At 43.8% G+C, this 19,389-nt stretch overlaps 1 protein-coding gene across 4 annotated transcripts in view; it reads right to left on the reverse strand.

Moving 5' to 3' along the window:
• LOC137521181 (coagulation factor XIII B chain-like) overlaps window positions 1-19,389 on the reverse strand; it is a 268,933-nt gene that overhangs the window by 56,058 nt on the left and 193,486 nt on the right. The window contains exon 15 of one of the 4 annotated variants that reach the window (XM_068240108.1): window positions 423-660. The exons of the other annotated variants lie outside the window; for them this stretch is intronic. Coding sequence (XP_068096209.1) covers window positions 620-660 — 41 coding nt within the window. The 3' untranslated portion in view covers window positions 423-619. Of the gene's footprint in view, window positions 1-422; window positions 661-19,389 lie in introns of those variants that run through there. 4 annotated transcript variants of the gene reach the window in all.

The following is a 19,389-nucleotide window of genomic DNA, read 5'->3' on the forward strand; positions in this document are numbered from 1 at the left end:
CCTGTAGCATCGGTTTTCAATGATCGCAGTTACGCTTGTAATCACGATCATAGTGGCTTAATGGGGCACCAATCAGGTAGAGGGACCCCAGGTCCCTTGCACTGATCGGTGCTGAGGCAGGCAAGAGCGTGTATGCGTGCGTTCGTGGCAGCGCATTTTTTGATGGACGTGTCTTCTATGTCCTGGAGGCTTGAGCAGCCTCCTTTTTGGACATTGGAGATACGTCCAGAAGGCTAAAGTGGTTAAATACAAATATATATATATATATATATATATATATATATGTAGTATGTTTCACAGATCATGTTATTTGCGGTGCTCCGTTGCACTGCTGAAAATCTGAATAGAAGTATTAAAACAGAACCCTTTTATAGCCATAGTAACAGTAAGCTAATGCACAACAAAAAGGAAAGCAAGAAATGTGTGCTGAAAAAAAGTCCAGTTTATTAAATCAACAAATGATTAACCATTTAGAGACCTTTTTTTTTTAGATAGAACAGAACAGAACAAGTATACAAAAAGAATAAGAAGAGAATATAAATAAAAAAAGAGATGCATGCACTTCTGAATGAAATCAATCCGATGTTGAATTCAGACAAGATCACTTCTTTGCCATACTTCAATTTCTATAGCCCTTATTTCTGTTGTGATATGGAGGTCCTAAAAGCATATGAACCAAACATAGAGACAAAAAAGCATGATGTGGAGGTAAACACTAAACAACACTACATCAATCCCATTACATCAATCTGTATTTTTCAGATACATAATCTCTACCTATTTATTCTTAAAAATGTAAACTGCATCCACAAGCACCATGAAACTATGAAAAAGTGCTGTTACTAGGTGGCTGTCCAGTTCCCTATATTGCAGATTCCTATTATGCTGGGTACACACGATGCAATTTTCTGACAGATTTACAGTCAGAGCAATTGTTTCCAACATGTCCGATCTGATTTCTGATCAATTTTCTGATCCTTTTCCATAGAAGTGAATGGAAAATCGATCGGAAATGAGATTGGACATGTTGGGAATAATTGATCTGACAGTAAATCTGTCAGGAAATTGCATCAGCATAACAGGAATCTGCAATATAGGGAACTGGACAGCCACCTAGTAACAGTTTTCCAATCGATTTTCCATTCACTTCTATGGAAAACCGATCAGAAAATTGATCAGAAATCAGATTGGACATGTTGGAAACAATCTACCTGATTGTAAATCTGTCAGAAAATTGCATCGTGTGTACCTAGCATAAACCCTTTTTACACTGGAGGCAAATAGGGCCTCAGGTTTCTCAATACACTGGACTTTGGCGTTCCTTCAGATTTTGTTTATTTTGTAGGGAAAAACCAATATAAAAGTTTTTTTTCCCTTTACACTTATCAAGGTTCATTTTTTGATGGGGTGGCACTTTTTTTCTGCATACCTTGCAGGAATTAACCACTTACTGCACCGAATGCAGTTTATCTACGCCCTGGGAAACTTCATCTGAAGTCCCAGGGACGTAGAAACTTGTCTTCTGCTGTGGCCGGCCAGCACTCGCTCCCGCATGGGTACTCGTTGGGTACTCGTTGCTGCTTGTTAGAAGTGCGTTCCCATTCATTGATCTAAGTCCCAGTGTCAATGATCGCTGGCATCAGTGAGATGCCACATTAATTTGCAACTAAGGAAGTAACACATCCATGCATTACTTCCTGTCCGTGTACTTATAATACGCTAATAGGAAATAATGCGCGAGGACACCTTGTGGACAAATAGTAAAATTAACGTGCAGTTACAGCCAGAAGGCTGTTTTAAGCCCTGCGCTCAAGTATTCACGGATCAACAAGATCCAGATTGTATGGAAATGAATAGTTATATCACCATATATAATTATCATACATATATAATAAAAACTTTCTGATACCCTGGCAGTTACTTGAATCTGCCAAATATCATTAAAAATACCAGTCCAGCCAAATATCATACACACACTTTCCTGGTAAAAAAGACAAATTTAAAAGTACAAAATCTCTCTGGCTTTTTTTAAAAGCTTCGCTGTAGTCAGTATAGGCGAGTAGGTCCTTTTAAGCATGTATTTCATAGAAAGTTGACCAGCGCTGCAAGATATTCATGTGTGTCTCTCCCACCACCAACACCATATGGAGAGCGACTCACCAATTCAGTTGGACCACAGATTAAAATGGTCAAATGTGCGTGCGGGGCATTCCCGCTCCCCTCGCCTATAATCAGTACTCCGCCCTTGCTGCAGTCACCACCAATCGTTGCCTTTCCAAACAAACGCCTCCAACATATACAAGATAAAATAGTGAGAAACTCACATAGCGCAACACTGTATAAAATCACAACTATTTATTCCTTTTTATGCACTTACAAATCCGCGGTTAGGTTTGGCACATAGAGTTTTTCCCATGGGCACTCCCCCGCTCGGCCTCCCGGTATGGCTGAATGGAATCCTCAATCCAATCTGTATGGGTCAACCCTGGCCTCCCACCGTCTGCTTGAAAGTGCGGAAGACGCCGTCTGCAGGTCCGCCCGATCGATTTTGTCACTACACGTGACTCATCAGGGGCTCGGACCTGCTGCGGCGCGTGTGTACTCTAAATTCTCTGATCTGATGCGCTATTGGCTGGGAGGGACTCTGTCCCCTCCCCTCAAAAAACTTTATTTAAAATTTGCTCTCCAGCGTGGATACGTATAATAAGGTGCTTGTAACCACGTCTGGTGTAAAAATTTGACATGACATTTTGTTAAAAAAGCTAAAATAAGGATATATATCCTTTGCAAGTATATATATTGCACAAAAGTTGGGCACCTAACAGGTTTTGATAAAGAAAAACGGTCACCCCGTGACACTCCGTGGGTGAGAGCCCGTGTTTACATCCCAATGATTGTCCTTATATGAAAACATGATCTAACAGCTTAAATTATCATACTGGTGATTTTTTTTATATACTATAGGCACATTTTACATACATTTTATAGGGGAGGATTCATTTGCTTTGCTTTCTATCTTCTGATACAAAGTATGCTTGTGAATTCCCTATGTATGCGCGTCGCTGCAGATGTATCTAACCCTGTTCAATAAAGCACTTCAAGTCAATATCAATGTTAAACCCCTTAGGGGTCAAAGTTTCCAGTTCGTATATCCATTTCGTTTCTTTCTGGGATAGCAACCGGATAAAGTTGCCACCCCTCCAATGTCTATTAACTTTCTCCAGTCCACAAATTTTTTTTTGACTTGAAGTGCTTTATTGAACAGGGTTAGATACATCTGCAGTGACGCGCGCGGAATGTGCATGGGAGGAAGCCCACCCTGGTGAAAAGCCATGATATTATATCAAAATGTATTAATTACAACACAGAAAGTAGCGATAGTATATCAATTAATTATATTGTGAGAATAAAAAAATCCATTGAGGATAATAATGGAATTATTATAATAAAATGCTACCAGGAGGAGTATATACGGGTGGAGAAAAGTGAGGGATCCTCACTTTAACATATACTGTTCCCTATTATTATGTAATAAAATCTTCACCCACTTGGGGGCAGTGTGTATTAAGAAATAGGGAATTCACAAGCATACTTTGTATCGGAAGATAGAAAGCAAAGCAAATGAATCCTCCCCTATAAAATGTATGTAAAATGTGCCTATAGTATATAAATAAATCACCAGTATGATAATTTAAGCTGTTAGATCATGTTTTCATATCAGCACAATCATTGGGATGTAAACACGGGCTCTCACCCACGGAGTGTCACGGGGTGACCGTTTTTCTTTATCAAAACCTGTTAGGTGCCCAACTTTTGTGCAATATATATACTTGCAAAGGATATATATCCTTATTTTAGCTTTTTTAACAAAATGTCATGCCAAATTTTTACACCAGACGTGGTTACAAGCACCTTATTATACGTAACCACGCTGGAGAGCAAATTTTAAATAAAGTTTTTTGAGGGGAGGGGACAGAGTCCCTCCCAGCCAATAGCGCATCAGATCAGAGAATTTAGAGTACACACGCGCCGCAGCAGGTCCGAGCCCCTGATGGGTCACATGTAGTGACGAAATCGATCGGGCGGACCTGCAGACGGCGTCTTCCGCACTTTCAAGCAGACGGTGGGAGGCCAGGGTTGACCCATACAGATTGGATTGAGAATTCCATTCGGCCATACCGGGAGGCCGAGTGGGGGAGAGCCCGTGGGAAAAACTCTATGTGCCAAACCTAACCGCGGATTTGTAAGTGCATAAAAAGGAATAAATAGTTGTGATTTTATACAGTGTTGCGCTATGTGAGTTTCTCACTATTTTATCTTGAGGAAAACTGTATATGTTGGAGGCGTTTGTTTGGAAAGGCAACGATTGGTGGTGACTGCAGCAAGGGCGGAGTACTGATTATAGGCGAGGGGAGCCTGAATGCCCCGCACGCGCATTTGACCATTATAATCTGTGGTCCAACTGAATTGGTGAGTCGCTCTCCATATGGTGTTGGTGGTGGGAGTGACACACATGAATATCTTGCAGCGCTGGTCAACTTTCTATGAAATAGTAAAATTAAACCTACATACATTTTTTTTTAATAAAAAGACCCACACTTACATTTTAAATGAAATCCTTTCTTCCCACCCTCTCCCATAGTACCCAAATAAATTGTTTAGCATAAAAAAATGACAATTAAAAAAACATAAATAGTTACCTTAGGGACTGAACTTTAATATGTATATCAAGAGGATATAGTACTGTTATTTTTTAAATTATGGGCTTGTAATTAGTGATGGACCCAAAACTGAAAAAATGCATGTTTATTTCCAAATAAAATATTGGCGCCATACATTGTACTAGGGAAATATTTTAAATGTTACAATAACTGGGACAATTGTGCAAATAAAATGTGTGGGTTTTCTCCACAGTAGAAAATTTTATTTTAAAACTATAATGTCCAAAAACTGAGAAATAATGATTTTTTTTCTTATTATTCCCATTAAAATGCATTTAGAATACAATAATTCTCAGCATAATGTACCTTCCAAAGAAAACCTAATTGATGGTGAAATCACAACAAAATGATCTATATCTTGTTTTTTAAGGAGTGATTAAAGAAATACTATCGATTGAAACAACTTTTTTTTTGTAATATTCTATATTAGTGTACACATTACCACTAGTGCTAGGGGCACTTTATTTATTCACCCAGGTCTCTCTCCCTCTATCCCTGCTTAAAAATTCATTTCTCACACAGCTCACAAATATATTTCACTGTGTCACTCACAGCATGCAGGAGACATGAGGAGAAATAGGCTGATCTGAGGTGGTAACAGGTAACTAAATGAGCTGTAATATTGCTGTAATATTACTGAGCAATTACTTTATTGCTAAAAACTAGCTATAACACTAGTCTGTGTTTACACTCAGACTGTCTGCCTGCTTGTGATGATGATTCCCTCCAGGCTGCATCCACTTTACAAGCTGCTCAGAGGGGCAGACCACTGTTTACAATTAGCATTATTAGTATCTTAATCAGTCAAGAGAAGCAAAGATAATAAACACACATTGCTAGCATCTTTAACCCCTCACCACCATATCAATAAGATTCTTTCAGCAAGGTGATAATTAAACTATAAACTGAGGAGTTGATAGAAACTCCCCTGTGCAGAGACATGGTCTAGCCCTCTGGGAGCCGTCAGTATTAGATACATTTTGTATCTAAATCTGACGGAGGATTTTACAGCTGAGAGGAACAGCTGTGTGAGGAATCAAATTGCTCCTAGTACTTGTCCTAATGTGTGCTACAACATACAGCATTTAAAAATAAATGCATAGATCGATAGTATGCCTTTAAGTTATTGGCGAAAGAAAGGGAGGAGTGCTGACAGAGGAAAATTGCTCTGGTCCTAAAGGGGAAAAAAACCCTCAGTGATCAAGTGGTTAAGATCTGTTGCTCTAGAGCAGAGCACTTTTTAGGCTAAATAGCTCTCAGGGTGAGTGTGTAAAAATCTTCCTTCCTAGGTAGCCAGATGAGCCCCCAACATAGCCGGCCTTTGATATGAGCGACCGGAGCGGTCGCTCAGGGCGCCAGCTTCCAAGGGGGCGCCTATAGCTGGTTGCCTATACTGAGGGCACCTACACCTGATTTCCTATACTGGGGGCACCTATAGCTGGTTACCTTTGCTGAGGGCACCAACACCTCGCTACCTATACTGGAGGTACCTACGCCAGGCTACCTATGGGGGGATGGAGACCTTCATCTGACTTCCTATACTGGGGGCACCTAAGCTTGGCAACCTATATTGAGGGCACCTACACATGAGATCCTATACTGGGAGCACCTATACCTGGCTACCTACCTATACTGAGTCTGAGGGCGTTTTTTTTTTGGGGGGGGGGGGGGGGGCTATAACACATGGTGCAAATTGTCAGTACTATGCTATCATTTTAAATGGGGGGAGGAGGTGGCTAACTGTTCCACTGATTGTTTTTATTAATATTCCTAAAAGGTTCTAGCCTTAATTTTTAAGTGTATTCAGGATAATGCACTCTTTCCATCCATTTGTGGTTATTAATAGTATTTTTTCTATTATACATACGCGATGTATCACGGAGATCTGAGAATTTGGCATGATGTGTCACAACGTCAAAAAGGTTGGGAACCACTGTCCTATGAGATAACTCAGGAGAAAAGGGGAATTGCATATGGGCCTGTGTGTGTGTATACGTGCATGCGTGTGTGTAGATGCACGTGGGAAGAGGATGAAGGGGAGGGGGGGCACAAAAATCAGGTTTCGCTCAGGGCGCTGTGAAACCTAAGGCCGGCCCTGGCCCCCAATATTAGTTAGTTAGAGGTACCCCCCAAGTATAGGCAGCCAGTTGTGACCCCCAGTTTAGGTAGCCACAAGAGAACCCGGTATTAGTTAGCCAGAGCCCACCTCATCATGCAGAGTGGAGGAGTGAAGTTACTCACCTTTCTAGGATCCAGCCATAGACACACATGATGCATTGTTACCAACATTTGGTAACTTTCATGTGGCTACCTGAACTAGAGAATCTTTCATAGGATTTTTAGTCAACCTCTTCCATATGTACAATATTAGACATTAAAAAACACACACCCCCCATCACTTTTATAATATTGTTGTTATTTTCTTTAATCTCTTGCTTGGCCCTTCTCTCCCCCTCATTTAAATTATCTATACTTTTTCATGCCAACATTTTAGATTCTCCCTGACCAGATCCATAAACATACCTGTATATTTATTAGGGCTGATCAGAGAAGTAGAATTCCATCCACAGAGAAAATCAATTTGAAAGTTCCATAGGAAAAATGTGTCCTAAACTTGATTAAATGAGACTTTGCTGCGATACACTGTACTGCATACCGAGTCTTATTTTACAGAGTAGGAAAACCATTTTTTACTGTGGAACTACAAGGTCTTTTTACAATTTTTTTACCATGTTCCTAATAATCCCCCTAACATATTTGACAAATTTGGTAAAAATAGCACATTTAGGGGGGTTTATTATTAACTGCGGAAGACAGAAATATTGCCTTTAATGGAAGAACGGAACTCGGTACTCAGAACACAGCCATTTGTGATATTTACATTCTTACTCAGAACTGTCAAATTCTGATGTGAAAATCAAAACTCGGAACTGTTCCTGTTCCGAGAGCTCATCCCTAATATAAAGAGATAACTTCTTCTTAAACTTATGTCTCAATGTATTAAAGGAGGGTTGAAGACCTTCTTCTTCTCTCATGGTCTCAGTCTTGTTAAAGAGGGTATCCAAGTCAAAAGCATTAATATCTGTACTCTCAATGATATTGTCCTAGTTACCTCATTATTAGCATCTTATGTGAAAACAACTGTTCATAGAGGTTTATAGTGGGGCAATATATAAGGCCTCTCTCTAGTCGTGGGATCTGTTCCTTACTAAATGCATACACATCTCCTTCAGCTTTAATATTTCGACCTCATCTTCTGACTGGATTTGCATGTGTCCTTCCCTCTTGTTTTACCCCTAGTTATTTTCATTCTCCTTTGTCTGTTTCTGGTCTGCCTTAAAAATGACTTGAGAATACACTTCCTGAGGATATCCACATCTGTACCATCATCTTCTGATTCCTCTGAAGTACTACCCCCAGATCCCTTAGAAGACGCATTCTTTTACCACTTAGGTTACTTAGATTACAAATACTGTCCAAATTCCAGGTCCTTACAGCAGTTAAACAAGGGCAGTATGATGCTAGCATCTCAAGTTTGTTTCCCATGTTATGCACCCCAAAAGTGTATTTACTGTAGCTGCTGCTGCTCAGCATTTAAAATGATTATTTTCAATAATAGCAACCTTACTTTCTATTTAATCTACTAAGTAATAAATTGAAGCGTACTAGACCCATTACTAACTGCTGTGGGACCCCACTGCTCACAGTTCCCCATTTTGAATAGTATCCACTGACCACAACTCTTTGCTTTCTTTCTATTAGCCAGTATCATATCCATATACACATGTTCATGTAGGGATTAGATTGTGAGCTCCTCTGTGGGACAGTTCATAACAAAACAATATATACTATGTACAGCGCTGCGGAAGATGTCGGCGCTATATAAATACTAAATAATAATAATAATTTCCCAGTCCTTGCTTCCTTCAGGTTATGCACCAGAATGGTGTGCCATTGCCTCTTGCATTCCATTCAGCAATATATTTTGACTGCATAGCATTCTGCACCTTGTAGCAATAAGGTGCAAATTAATGCACTCAATTAATAGCTGAAACTTTATTTAACTGACCTTATAGAATTGCATCTTAGTGTATTCAGCTCTTATGTTTTGCTGATTTTTGCATATTTTTTGCATGCCATTACGCAGCACACTCCGATTTAGCACTGATGTGTATGTTTTCACTCATGTTAGTAGCTGAAACTTTACTTAGCTGACCTTGTTATTGCACCATACTCAGCTCTAATGTTTGCTGATTTTTGCATATTTTCTTGCATGTCAAGTACAGTCAAATGTAAAAATCGCATGTAAAATTACAACAAGAGGACATCTAAAACCTCTTATATTACAATATTAAATTAGTATAGACGATGCCCATATTCTATATTACTAAATAGAGATAATATATGCAGATCCTGCAATAATGTGGATGCCTTGTGCAAACTCTTGATACACCAATGTAGCCTTTTAAGTTAATAGTTACCTCAGGTATCGTATGTTACCACCATAGGCTTGAACTAGAAAAGTGTCCCAGCTTCCTAAAGTCAAACCCTTAGCATCATGATAATCTTGGACAGCATTTTCATTAAGAAACCATTAGCCATTATTGCAGACAAATAACATATCCTTCACCCTACCTACATTTCTGTTTGTCATGACATAAATTGCCAAGGGCACAACCATGTTACACAGCTCCAAAGCGGATCCAGAAAGCAATGTGCCTGGGCAATTATTGGTATCAAGCAGGTAGCCCACATTTGTGTACAAGGTCAGGGGAGGTACCACCCTGTAAGCACCTTGGACACTATCTTGTGACATATTTCTACCCGATGTGAAGCATCCTTGAATGTAATTTACATATAAATACACCTCTTCATTTTATGTGAAAGGGTGAACTCATCCCTTATATTTGTCATTAAAAACAGGTTGAACCAAACTTATTGGACACCAGTAGACCCCAATATACCACAACAAAACAGATATTCTAATACTTGCTCACGATATGAAAAATAAGTTCACTCAGTGATGGTAAATCTCCCCAATTGGATCACAAACACCAATTCAAACTTGGCTAGAGTTGTAGCCCTTCTACACTTTGTCCATAACAAAAAAAAAATATTTGTGGTTGGAATTCCACTCAGTGAAATGTTGTATACAAAGAAATTTTGTATACAAAAGCAGTATAAATCATACATAGAGTCCTGGCCAAAAGTTTTGAGACTGTCAAAAATATTGGAAATTAGAAAACTTGGTGCTTAAGTTTTTGCATAGTCCTTCTTTGCCATGAAAATTAACTGAATCCCAAAAAAACCTTTCCACTGCATTTCATTGCTGTCATTAAAGGACCTGCTGAGATCATTTCATTAATCGTCTTGTTAACTCAGGTGAGAATGTTGACGAGCACAAGGCTGGAGATCATTATGTCAGGCTGATTGGGTTAGAATGGCAGACTTGACATGTTAAGAGGAGGGTGATGCTTGAAATCATTGATCTTCCATTGTTAACCATGGAGACCAGCAAAGAAACGCATGCAGCCATCATTGCGTTGCATAAAAATGGCTTCACAGGCAAGGATATTTTGGCTACTAAGGTTGCACCTAAATCAACAATTTATAGGATCATGAAGAATTTCAAGGAAAGAGGTTTAATTCTTGTTAAGAAGGCTTCAGGGCGTCCAAGAAAGTCCAGCAAGCACCAGGATCATCTCCTAAAGAGGATTCAGCTGTGGGATCGGAGTGCAACCAGTGCAGAGGTTGCTCAGGAATGGCAGCAGGCAGGTGTGAGCGCATCTGCATGCACAGTGAGGCGAAGACTTTTGGAAGATGGCCGGGTGTCAAGAAGGACAGCAAAGAAGCCACTTCTTTCCCCAAAAACATCAGGGACAGATTGATCTTCTGCAGAAAGTATGGTGAATGGACTGCTGAGGACTGGGGCAAAGTCATATTCCTCGATGAAGCCCCTTTCCAATTGTTTGGTGAATCTGGAAAAAGGCTTGTCAGGAAAAGAAAAGGTGAGCGCTACCATCAGTCCTGTGTCATGCCAACAGTAAAGCATTCTGAGACCATTCATGTGTGGGGTTACTTCTCATCCAAGGGGGCTCACTTACAATTTTTCCAAAAAACACAGCCATTAATAAAGAATGGTACCAAAACACCCTCCAACAGCAACTTCTTCCAACAACATTTTGGTGAAGAACGATGCATTTTCCAGCACGATGGAGCATCGTGTCATAAGACAAAAGTGGTAACTAAGTAGCTCAGGGACCAAAACGTTGAAATTTTGGGTCCATGGCCTGGAAACTCCCCAGATCTTAATCCCATTGAGGACTTGTGGTCATTTCTCAAGAGGCGGGTGGACAAAAAAAAAAAAACTAATTCTGAGAAACTCAAAGAAGCGATTATGAAAGAATGGGTTGCTATCAGTCAGGATTGAGAGCATGCCCCGTCGAATTGCAGAGGTCCTGAAAAAGAAGGGCCAACACTGCAAATACTGACTCTTTGCATAAATCTCATGTAATTGTCAATAAAAGCCTTTGAAACGTATGAAGTGCTTATAATTCTATTTCAGTACATCACATAAACAACTGAAACAAAGATCTAAAAGCAGTTTAGCAGCAAACTTTGTGAAAACTAATATTTTTGACAGTCTCAAAACTTTTGGCCAGGACTATACATACATACATACTGCAAATTGTGTGACTTCACAATGCAATTAAGCCATGATTTTTCTGCGATTCTGTTTTGTGTTTTTTCTCGAGATGCTAGAAACAAAGAAAAAAATGCAGCAAGCAGGAGTTTTCCGATCAGGCAAAATTGGATTGTAATTGGATTGCAGTGGTATAATAGGGTGCACACAATCTTCATCACTTTAAAGACAGAAACGAATAAAAAATGCACCAAATCACATATGGAAGAAAAAAAAAGAGCCCTTTAGCGTTCCCTGAAGGCCTGAAGGCATCTCTTGAGGGTAGAAGAAAAGAAAATGAATCTGTATTTGGGGAAATGGATCTTCGCTGTGCAGTTTGTAAAAGTCTTTAATAGCCTTCTATCAGAACTACTTCCAATGGAAACAACATATAGTTTTAAAAAGAGATAGTGTATTTCCATATAGTAACAAAATCTAGAGAGCTACCTACATTTGCAATAATTGTAGTAGAATGTTGATCCATATAATCTATCTGTTTGCTACGTAGCAAGTATTTTTTTATCCTTTTAGAACCAAATTGGTGTAGCTTTTCTAAAGTTATTTGCTTTATTAACTTTGGATTTGGAAAGTTCTGGTATTTTTTTTCTAATGTTATTTAAAGTGGATGGACCAGACCTATGACGTGCACAGCAGCACCTGATATTTACAGATTTTGGGGGTTTTAGTCAGTGGTGCTCGGATACCCCTTTTTAAAATTCGAGTTTGGTCGAATTCGAATAGTAAATTATTCTAGGTCAGTCGAATATTCGAGTCGAATAATTTTTACTATTCGATTCGACCTCGGACTTCGAGCTCACTATTCGAGCTCATTATTCGAGCTGACTATTCAAATTGGCCTTAGCTTCCAACACTTGTTTTGAGGGTTAATGATGCAAGAAACATCTTTTTTTCCAAGTAACAACAGAAAGTGATTATGTGGGGATGTTCCTTTAAAAAAAAAAAGGTGGAAAGAGAAGTTGTGTCCAAAATTTTGTTCAGTACTGTATCTTCTTCTTCTCCTTCTCCTTCTCCTCCTCCTCCTCCTCCTCCTCCTCCTCCTCCTCCTCCTTCTTCTTCTTCTTCTTCTTCATCTTTTTTCATTTTCTTCTTCTTCTCCTTCTCCTTCTTCTTCTTCTTCTCCTTCTTCTTCTTTTTCTATATCTTCTTCTTCTTCTCCTTCTTCTTCTTTTTCTATATCTTCTTCTTCTTCTATATCGTCTTCTTCACTTATTTCTCTTTTATAATTTTTTTTTAAAGAAATGCAGCTATTTTTGAGCGTAATAAATAGCTGGTGGCGCACGCATGTTGGAAGCGCCATTGTATGTGCTCCCTGGCAGTGGAAACACACAGACAGCAGGAGGTAAATTCAGTAGCAGGAGGAGGAGGATGAGTGTGTGGCAGCAGGCCAGGCAGTCAATGAGGCAGGCAGCGTGACATAATATCCCTGGTACTTAGCGGTGATACCAGGGCTGTAAATAAACACAGCAGGAGGTCCCAGACAGCGGTCGTGCAGTCCACATCGTGTCCAATACACAACTGGGACAACACAGTTTTCAACCCGGGCACCTCAGAAAAAATTAAACCTTTTTTTTTTTAATGGTTTTTTTGTTTTGTTTGTACAAGTTAATTACACAGATATAGCTATTGTTTGACGTAATAGCTGGTGGCAGAGTGGCAGCAGAAGGTAATGCCGTGTACCCTGGCAGTGGGAAACACAGACAGACAGCAGCAGCAGCAGGAGGAATGGAGGAGTAGTGTGAGTGTGGCAGCAGGCAGGCAGCATGACATAATAGCCCTGGTACCTAGCGGTGATACCAGGGCGTAAATAAACACAGCAGGAGGTCCCAGACAGCGGTCATGAAGCCCACATCGTGTCCAATACACAACTGGGGCATCACAGTTTTCAACCTGGGCACCTCAGAAAAAATTAAACTTTTTTTTTTAATGGTTTTTTTGTTTTGTTTATACAAGTTAATTACACAGATATAGCTATTGTTTGACGTAATAGCTGGTGGCAGAGTGGCAGCAGAAGGTAAATCTGTGTACCCTGGCAGTGGGAAACACAGACAGACAGCAGCAGCAGCAGGAGGAATGGAGGAGTAATGTGAGTGTGGCAGCAGGCAGGCAGCGTGACATAATAGCCCTGGTACCTAGCGGTGATACCAGGGCTGTAAATAAACACAGCAGGAGGTCCCAGACAGCGGTCGTGAAGCCCACATCGTGTCCAATACACAACTGGGACAACACAGTTTTCAACCCGGGCACCTCAGAAAAATTAAACCTTTTTTTTTTTTAATTGTTGTTTTGTTTTGTTTTGACAACAAATTACACAGATATAGCTATTGTTTGACGTAATAGCTGGTGGCAGAGTGGCAGCAGAAGGTAAATCTGTGTACCCTGGCAGTGGGAAACACAGACAGACAGCAGCAGCAGCAGGAGGAATGGAGGAGTAATGTGAGTGTGGCAGCAGGCAGGCAGCGTGACATAATATCCCTGGTACCTAGCGGTGATACCAGGGCTGTAAATAAACACAGCAGGAGGTCCCAGACAGCGGTCGTGCAGCCCACATCGTGTCCAATACACAACTGGGACAACACAGTTTTCAACCCGGGCACCTCAGAAAAATTAAACCTTTTTTTTTAATGTTTTTTTTTTGTTTTGTTTTTACAACAAATTACACAGATATAGCTATTGTTTGACGTAATAGCTGGTGGCAGAGTGGCAGCAGAAGGTAAATCTGTGTACCCTGGCAGTGGGAAACACAGACAGACAGCAGCAGCAGCAGGAGGAATGGAGGAGTAGTGTGAGTGTGGCAGCAGGCAGGCAGCGTGACATAATAGCCCTGGTACCTAGCGGTGATACCAGGGCGTAAATAAACACAACAGGAGGTCCCAGACAGCGGTCGTGAAGCCCACATTGTGTCCAATACACAACTGGGACAACACAGTTTTCAACCCGGGCACCTCAGAAAAATTAAACCTTTTTTTTTTTAATGGTTTTTTTGTTTTGTTTGTACAAGTTAATTACACAGATATAGCTATTGTTTGACGTAATAGCTGGTGGCAGAGTGGCAGCAGAAGGTAAATCCGTGTACCCTGGCAGTGGGAAACACAGACAGACAGCAGAAGGGCAGTACGCAGCAGCCCACTGTAGGTGTAAAATGTGTGGCTGCAGGCGACGTAATAGTCAAAGTGAACCAGGCTGGCTTAGTGAGCAGGAGCCAGGAGGTGGTAAAGGGTGGTAAGGCACATTAAAGATGTTTTTTCCGGTAGCCAGTTCATGTCCCCCTCTCGCCGACAACAGGGGCCAGGAACTCGCCTTCCACCCACGCCTGGTTCATCTTGAGAAACGTCAGTCTGCCCACAGACTTGTGAGACAGACGTGAGCGTTTCTCGGTGACCACGCCACCAGCTGCACTGAAGCAGCGCTCGGACAGCACGCTGGAAGGGGGACAGGACAGCACTTCCAGGGCGTACTGCGCCAGCTCGCTCCAGATCTCCAGGCGCTTGACCCAATACTCCATGGGATCAACAGGGGCATCGCTGTCAAGCCCGCTGTAGGACCCCATGTAGTCAGCCACCATACGGGTCAGGCGCTGGCTGTGACCGGAGGAGGATGCTGCTGCATGCACCTCCTCTCTAGTCACTGCTGCCGGAGCCTCTACAGTCCTGTAGAGCTCGTTGCTGAGAGACAGCAGGTCTGTGGGGCGCTTGCTGCTGGATGCAGGCACCTGATGCTGCCTCTGTGCTGGCTGGACAGTGGGGGTGGAAGGCTGGGGGAAGGCTTCCTCCAAGCGCTCAACAAGGGCCTGCTGCAAGATCCTTATTTGTTGCGCTGGCTCTCCTCCTGCAGGCGGCAGGAACTGGCTCAACTTCCCCTTGAGGCGTGAGTCCAACATCATGCTGATCCAGATCTCCTCCCTCTGCTTCATCTGGATCACTCTGGGGTCCCTGCGCAGGCACGCCAGCATGTGCGCTGCCATTGGGAAGAGGCGGGCCACGTGTGCTGGCACATCGATGGCAGTGCTGCTGTCCTCATCCTCCTCCTCTGCCGCCTCATCCTCTCTCCACCCCCGCACCAACTCAGCTGCGCTGTGCTGATCCCCCTCATCAGCAGCAAGGTCAGGGACCTCCACCAAGTCCTCCTCCTCCTCAGAGGTGGACTGTGCAGCTGCATGACGCGCCTGCTGGTCCAAGGCTGCCGCTCCCTGTTCCAGCAAAGCATCGAGGGCCCTGTTCAGCAGACAAACCAGGGGCACCCACTCGCAGACCATAGCATGGTCCCTGCTCACCATGTTAGTGGCCTGCAGAAAGGGAGCCAGCACTAAGCACACCTGCTGCATGTGCCTCCAGTCATCATCGGGGACAATGGACGGGATGTTGCTGGTCTTGTCCCTTCTCTGAGCGGCGGAAACAGTGGCCAGGGCAAGGTACTGGTTGACAGCGTGCTTCTGTTCAACCAGACGCTCCAACATCGCCAGGGTGGAGTTCCAGCGAGTCGGAATGTCAAGGATCAGCCGATGGCGTGGCAGCTCCAGCTCCTTTTGCACGTCTTCCAGGCTCGCACAGGCTGCAGCCGAGCGCCGGAAGTGACGCACAACGTTCCTTGCCGTTTCCAGCAGTTCGCCCATCCCCTGGTAGGTGCGCAGGAACTTCTGCACCACCAGGTTCAGCACGTGGGCAAGACAGGGGATGTGGGTCAGGTTTCCCCTGTCGATGGCGGCAACCAGATTGGCCCCATTGTCGGCCACCACCTCTCCGACTCTGAGGCCTCTGGGGGTCAGCCAAATCCTCTCCTGCTCCTGGAGTTTGGCCAACACATGGGTTGCCGTCAGTTTGGTCTTCCCAAGGCTGACCAACTGCAGCAGCGCTTGGCAGTGGCGGGCCTTCACGCTGCTGCTGAGGCGGGGGGTTTGGCCAGGTGTGCCGGAGAATGGCAGAGGATCGGAGGAACCTGCTGCAGTTCCCCTGACCCTGCGGGGTGGCACCACCCACTGTGTTGCTGCTGCTGCTGTGCCCGCTGCTGCTCTCCCATCCTCACCCCCTTCCACCAAGCTGACCCAGTGGACAGTGAAGGACAGGTAGCGGCTTGTCCCGAAGCGGCTGCTCCAGGAGTCCATGGTGACGTAGACCCTTTCACCAACCGCGTGCTCCAGCCCTCGCTCCACATTGGCCATCACAAAGCGGTGCAGTGCAGGAATGGCCTTGCGGGCGAAGAAGTGTCTGTTGGGGAGCTGCCAGTCTGGGGCTGCACAAGCAAGCAGCGCACGCATGTCGCTCCCCTCCTGCACGAGCGTGTACGGCAGGAGTTGGGAGCACATGGCCCGTGCCAGCAAGCCGTTCAGCTGCCGCACGCGACGGCTGCTGGGAGGCAGAGCCCTAACCACCCCCTGGAAGGACTCACTCAAAAGGCTCTGGCGTGGCCTTTTGCTAGCACGGGAATCAGCGGACACAGCAGAGGAGGCCACTGAGGACTGGCTTCCACCCCCACTGTCCAGCCAGCACAGAGGCAGCAGCAGGTGCCTGCATCCAGCAGCAAGCGCCCCACAGACCTGCTGTCTCTCAGCAACGAGCTCTACAGGACTGTAGAGGCTCCGGCAGCTATACTGGGGCAACTAAACTCCCTATACTGGGGCAACTATGCTAGCTATGCCGCCGCACCCCAGCCCCCCTCCCCCCCGTAACCCGCTGCGCACGACACTGTCTACTAGGTCCCCCAAAACACCCCCCTCTCCCAATCCCCGGAGAAAAAATTTGGTCAGAAAGTGGTCCCCAGGCCGGAAAAGGTTGGGGACCCCTGCCTTATGTGCTGTGGGATGGGCATCCGCAAGACTACTCACCGTCATGGCTTTCCAGCGTTGATCGCGCACCCTCCTACTCCACTGTTCAGCTCCGGGCTACTGTTTACCGTACCGGGGACGCGGCTTGATGAGGTCATTAAGCCGTTTCCCCCGGTATTGTGAAAGGCAGTGAGTAATACTGCTGCTCATTTCTATCAGAGGTGCCGGGGCTTTCAGAGGGGGGCAACGGGTTTAAGCGGGAAGGTTGGGGAACGGAGGGGGGCGCACTCATATGTCTCAGTGGGGGATATAGAGGGGGCAACCAGAGGTAGCTGGGGGGAGGGGTAGGGGGTCGTGAATGAGATTGGCAGCAGATTTCATCCAAATGCAATGAGATTGGCAGCAGATTTCCCCCCAGCCTCTCATAGTGCTGCGATCCCCCTCCCAACCCCCAGCCTCTCATAGTGCTGCGATCCCCCTCTCGACCTCCAGCCTCTCATAGTGCTGAGACCCCCCCCCCTTCTGACCCCCAGCCTCTAAAAGTGCTGCGGCTCCCCTCCCGATGCGGAAGTCAATGGAGGAGATGGGGCGTGGCTGCGGGCGGATGCGGCCGTGCGAGAATCTGCAGCATGCTGCAGATTCTCGGATCGCTCCACACAACATGCACGCAGTGGAAACTCTTCCATTGCTGTGCATGTGTTTCAGGACACCCGCGGTGCGGTGCGGCTATGTAGCCGCATCGCACCGCTCCTAGTGAAAACGGGCCCTTAGAGGTTGGGGTAGGAGCACTTTTATTTTTAGAGACTGGGGGGGATCGGGGGGGGGGGAGCGGGGTCGGAGCACAGAACAAGCTGAAAAGGCTCCATGTTATGTGACAGATATCACAATTCTGTCACAGCACTGCATTTATAATGTGGTAGAGGTAGGTCTAATTATGTGAGGTAAAAGACATGCAAACACGCACCTTATTTCACTTCAGAATTCAAGTGTGAGGTATTTTACTACTAAATACCACACATTTTTAGTAGAAAATTACCACATGAATTACCTCATGAAATTCCATGAGGTAAAACTTTACTTAAACTACCAGAATTCAAAAGTTGATTTCCCTCATGAGGTAAACCCAATTCCATGAGGTAATTATTTACTAAACGCTACCAGAATTGAGCCCAATGTGTTAATGGAGCCTTTATGAACTAAAGAATACATTTTTACCCAGTCCATATCCATGTATTTTTGGAAGCACTTTCCCATTTATCAGTAAACTGTACCTGCGATCCTGCCTCTTCCATAACAATTGACTGTTTACAAATCACATGTTCTACGTGTTCAGTTGTCCAGAAATAGGGCCTGAGCCCACTGCCGCAGTTGTGCCCGCTTTTCAGTTACACATCAAAGTTACAGATGCTGAAAAGCGGACAGAAGCAGACACAACTGCATTAGTGGACTCAGGCCCATACTGTCCAAATGAAGACACCTTTCCATATGAAAACAGCTCCGCACAGGTTGGTCAGGCAGTGCTGTCCTATCTTTTATTCTCCCTCCTGTCACAAAATGATTAAAGGACCAATATCGCTAAAAAGTAGGCAGTTAAAATCTGACAGAACCAACAGGTTTTGGGCCAGGCCATCTCCTCATGGGGGATTTTTTTGTTTTCAACAGCATTTCCTGAACAGCATTTCAACTGTCAAAATAGTAAGATACCAGCCAGCCTCCTAATCACTTGCATACTGCCGTGTTTCCCCAAAAATAAGACACTGTCTTATATTAATTTTACCTTCAAAATAGGTGCTAGGGCTTATTTTCAGGGAGGTCTTATATTTTGTGGGGGTAGCCAGATGCCCTTTAGTCTATATAGTCACCCCCCCCCCCCCTGTATAACCAGTGTATATAGTCAGACCCCCCTGTATAGCCAGTGTATATAGTCAGAACCCCCATATTGCCAGTGTATATATAGTCAGACCCCCCTATATAGCCAGTGTATATAGTCAGACCCCCCTTTATAGCCTGTGTGTGTGTGTGTATATATATATATATATATATATATATATATATATAAATATATATATATATAGAGAGAGAGTCAGACCCCCCTGTATAGCCAGTGTATATATAGTCAGACCCCCCTGTATAGCCTGTGTATATATATATATATATATATATATATATATATATATATATATATATATATATAGTCAGACCCCCTG

The sequence above is a fragment of the Hyperolius riggenbachi genome, chromosome 6 (genome assembly GCF_040937935.1).
Source record: "Hyperolius riggenbachi isolate aHypRig1 chromosome 6, aHypRig1.pri, whole genome shotgun sequence".
NCBI lineage: Eukaryota > Metazoa > Chordata > Amphibia > Anura > Hyperoliidae > Hyperolius > Hyperolius riggenbachi.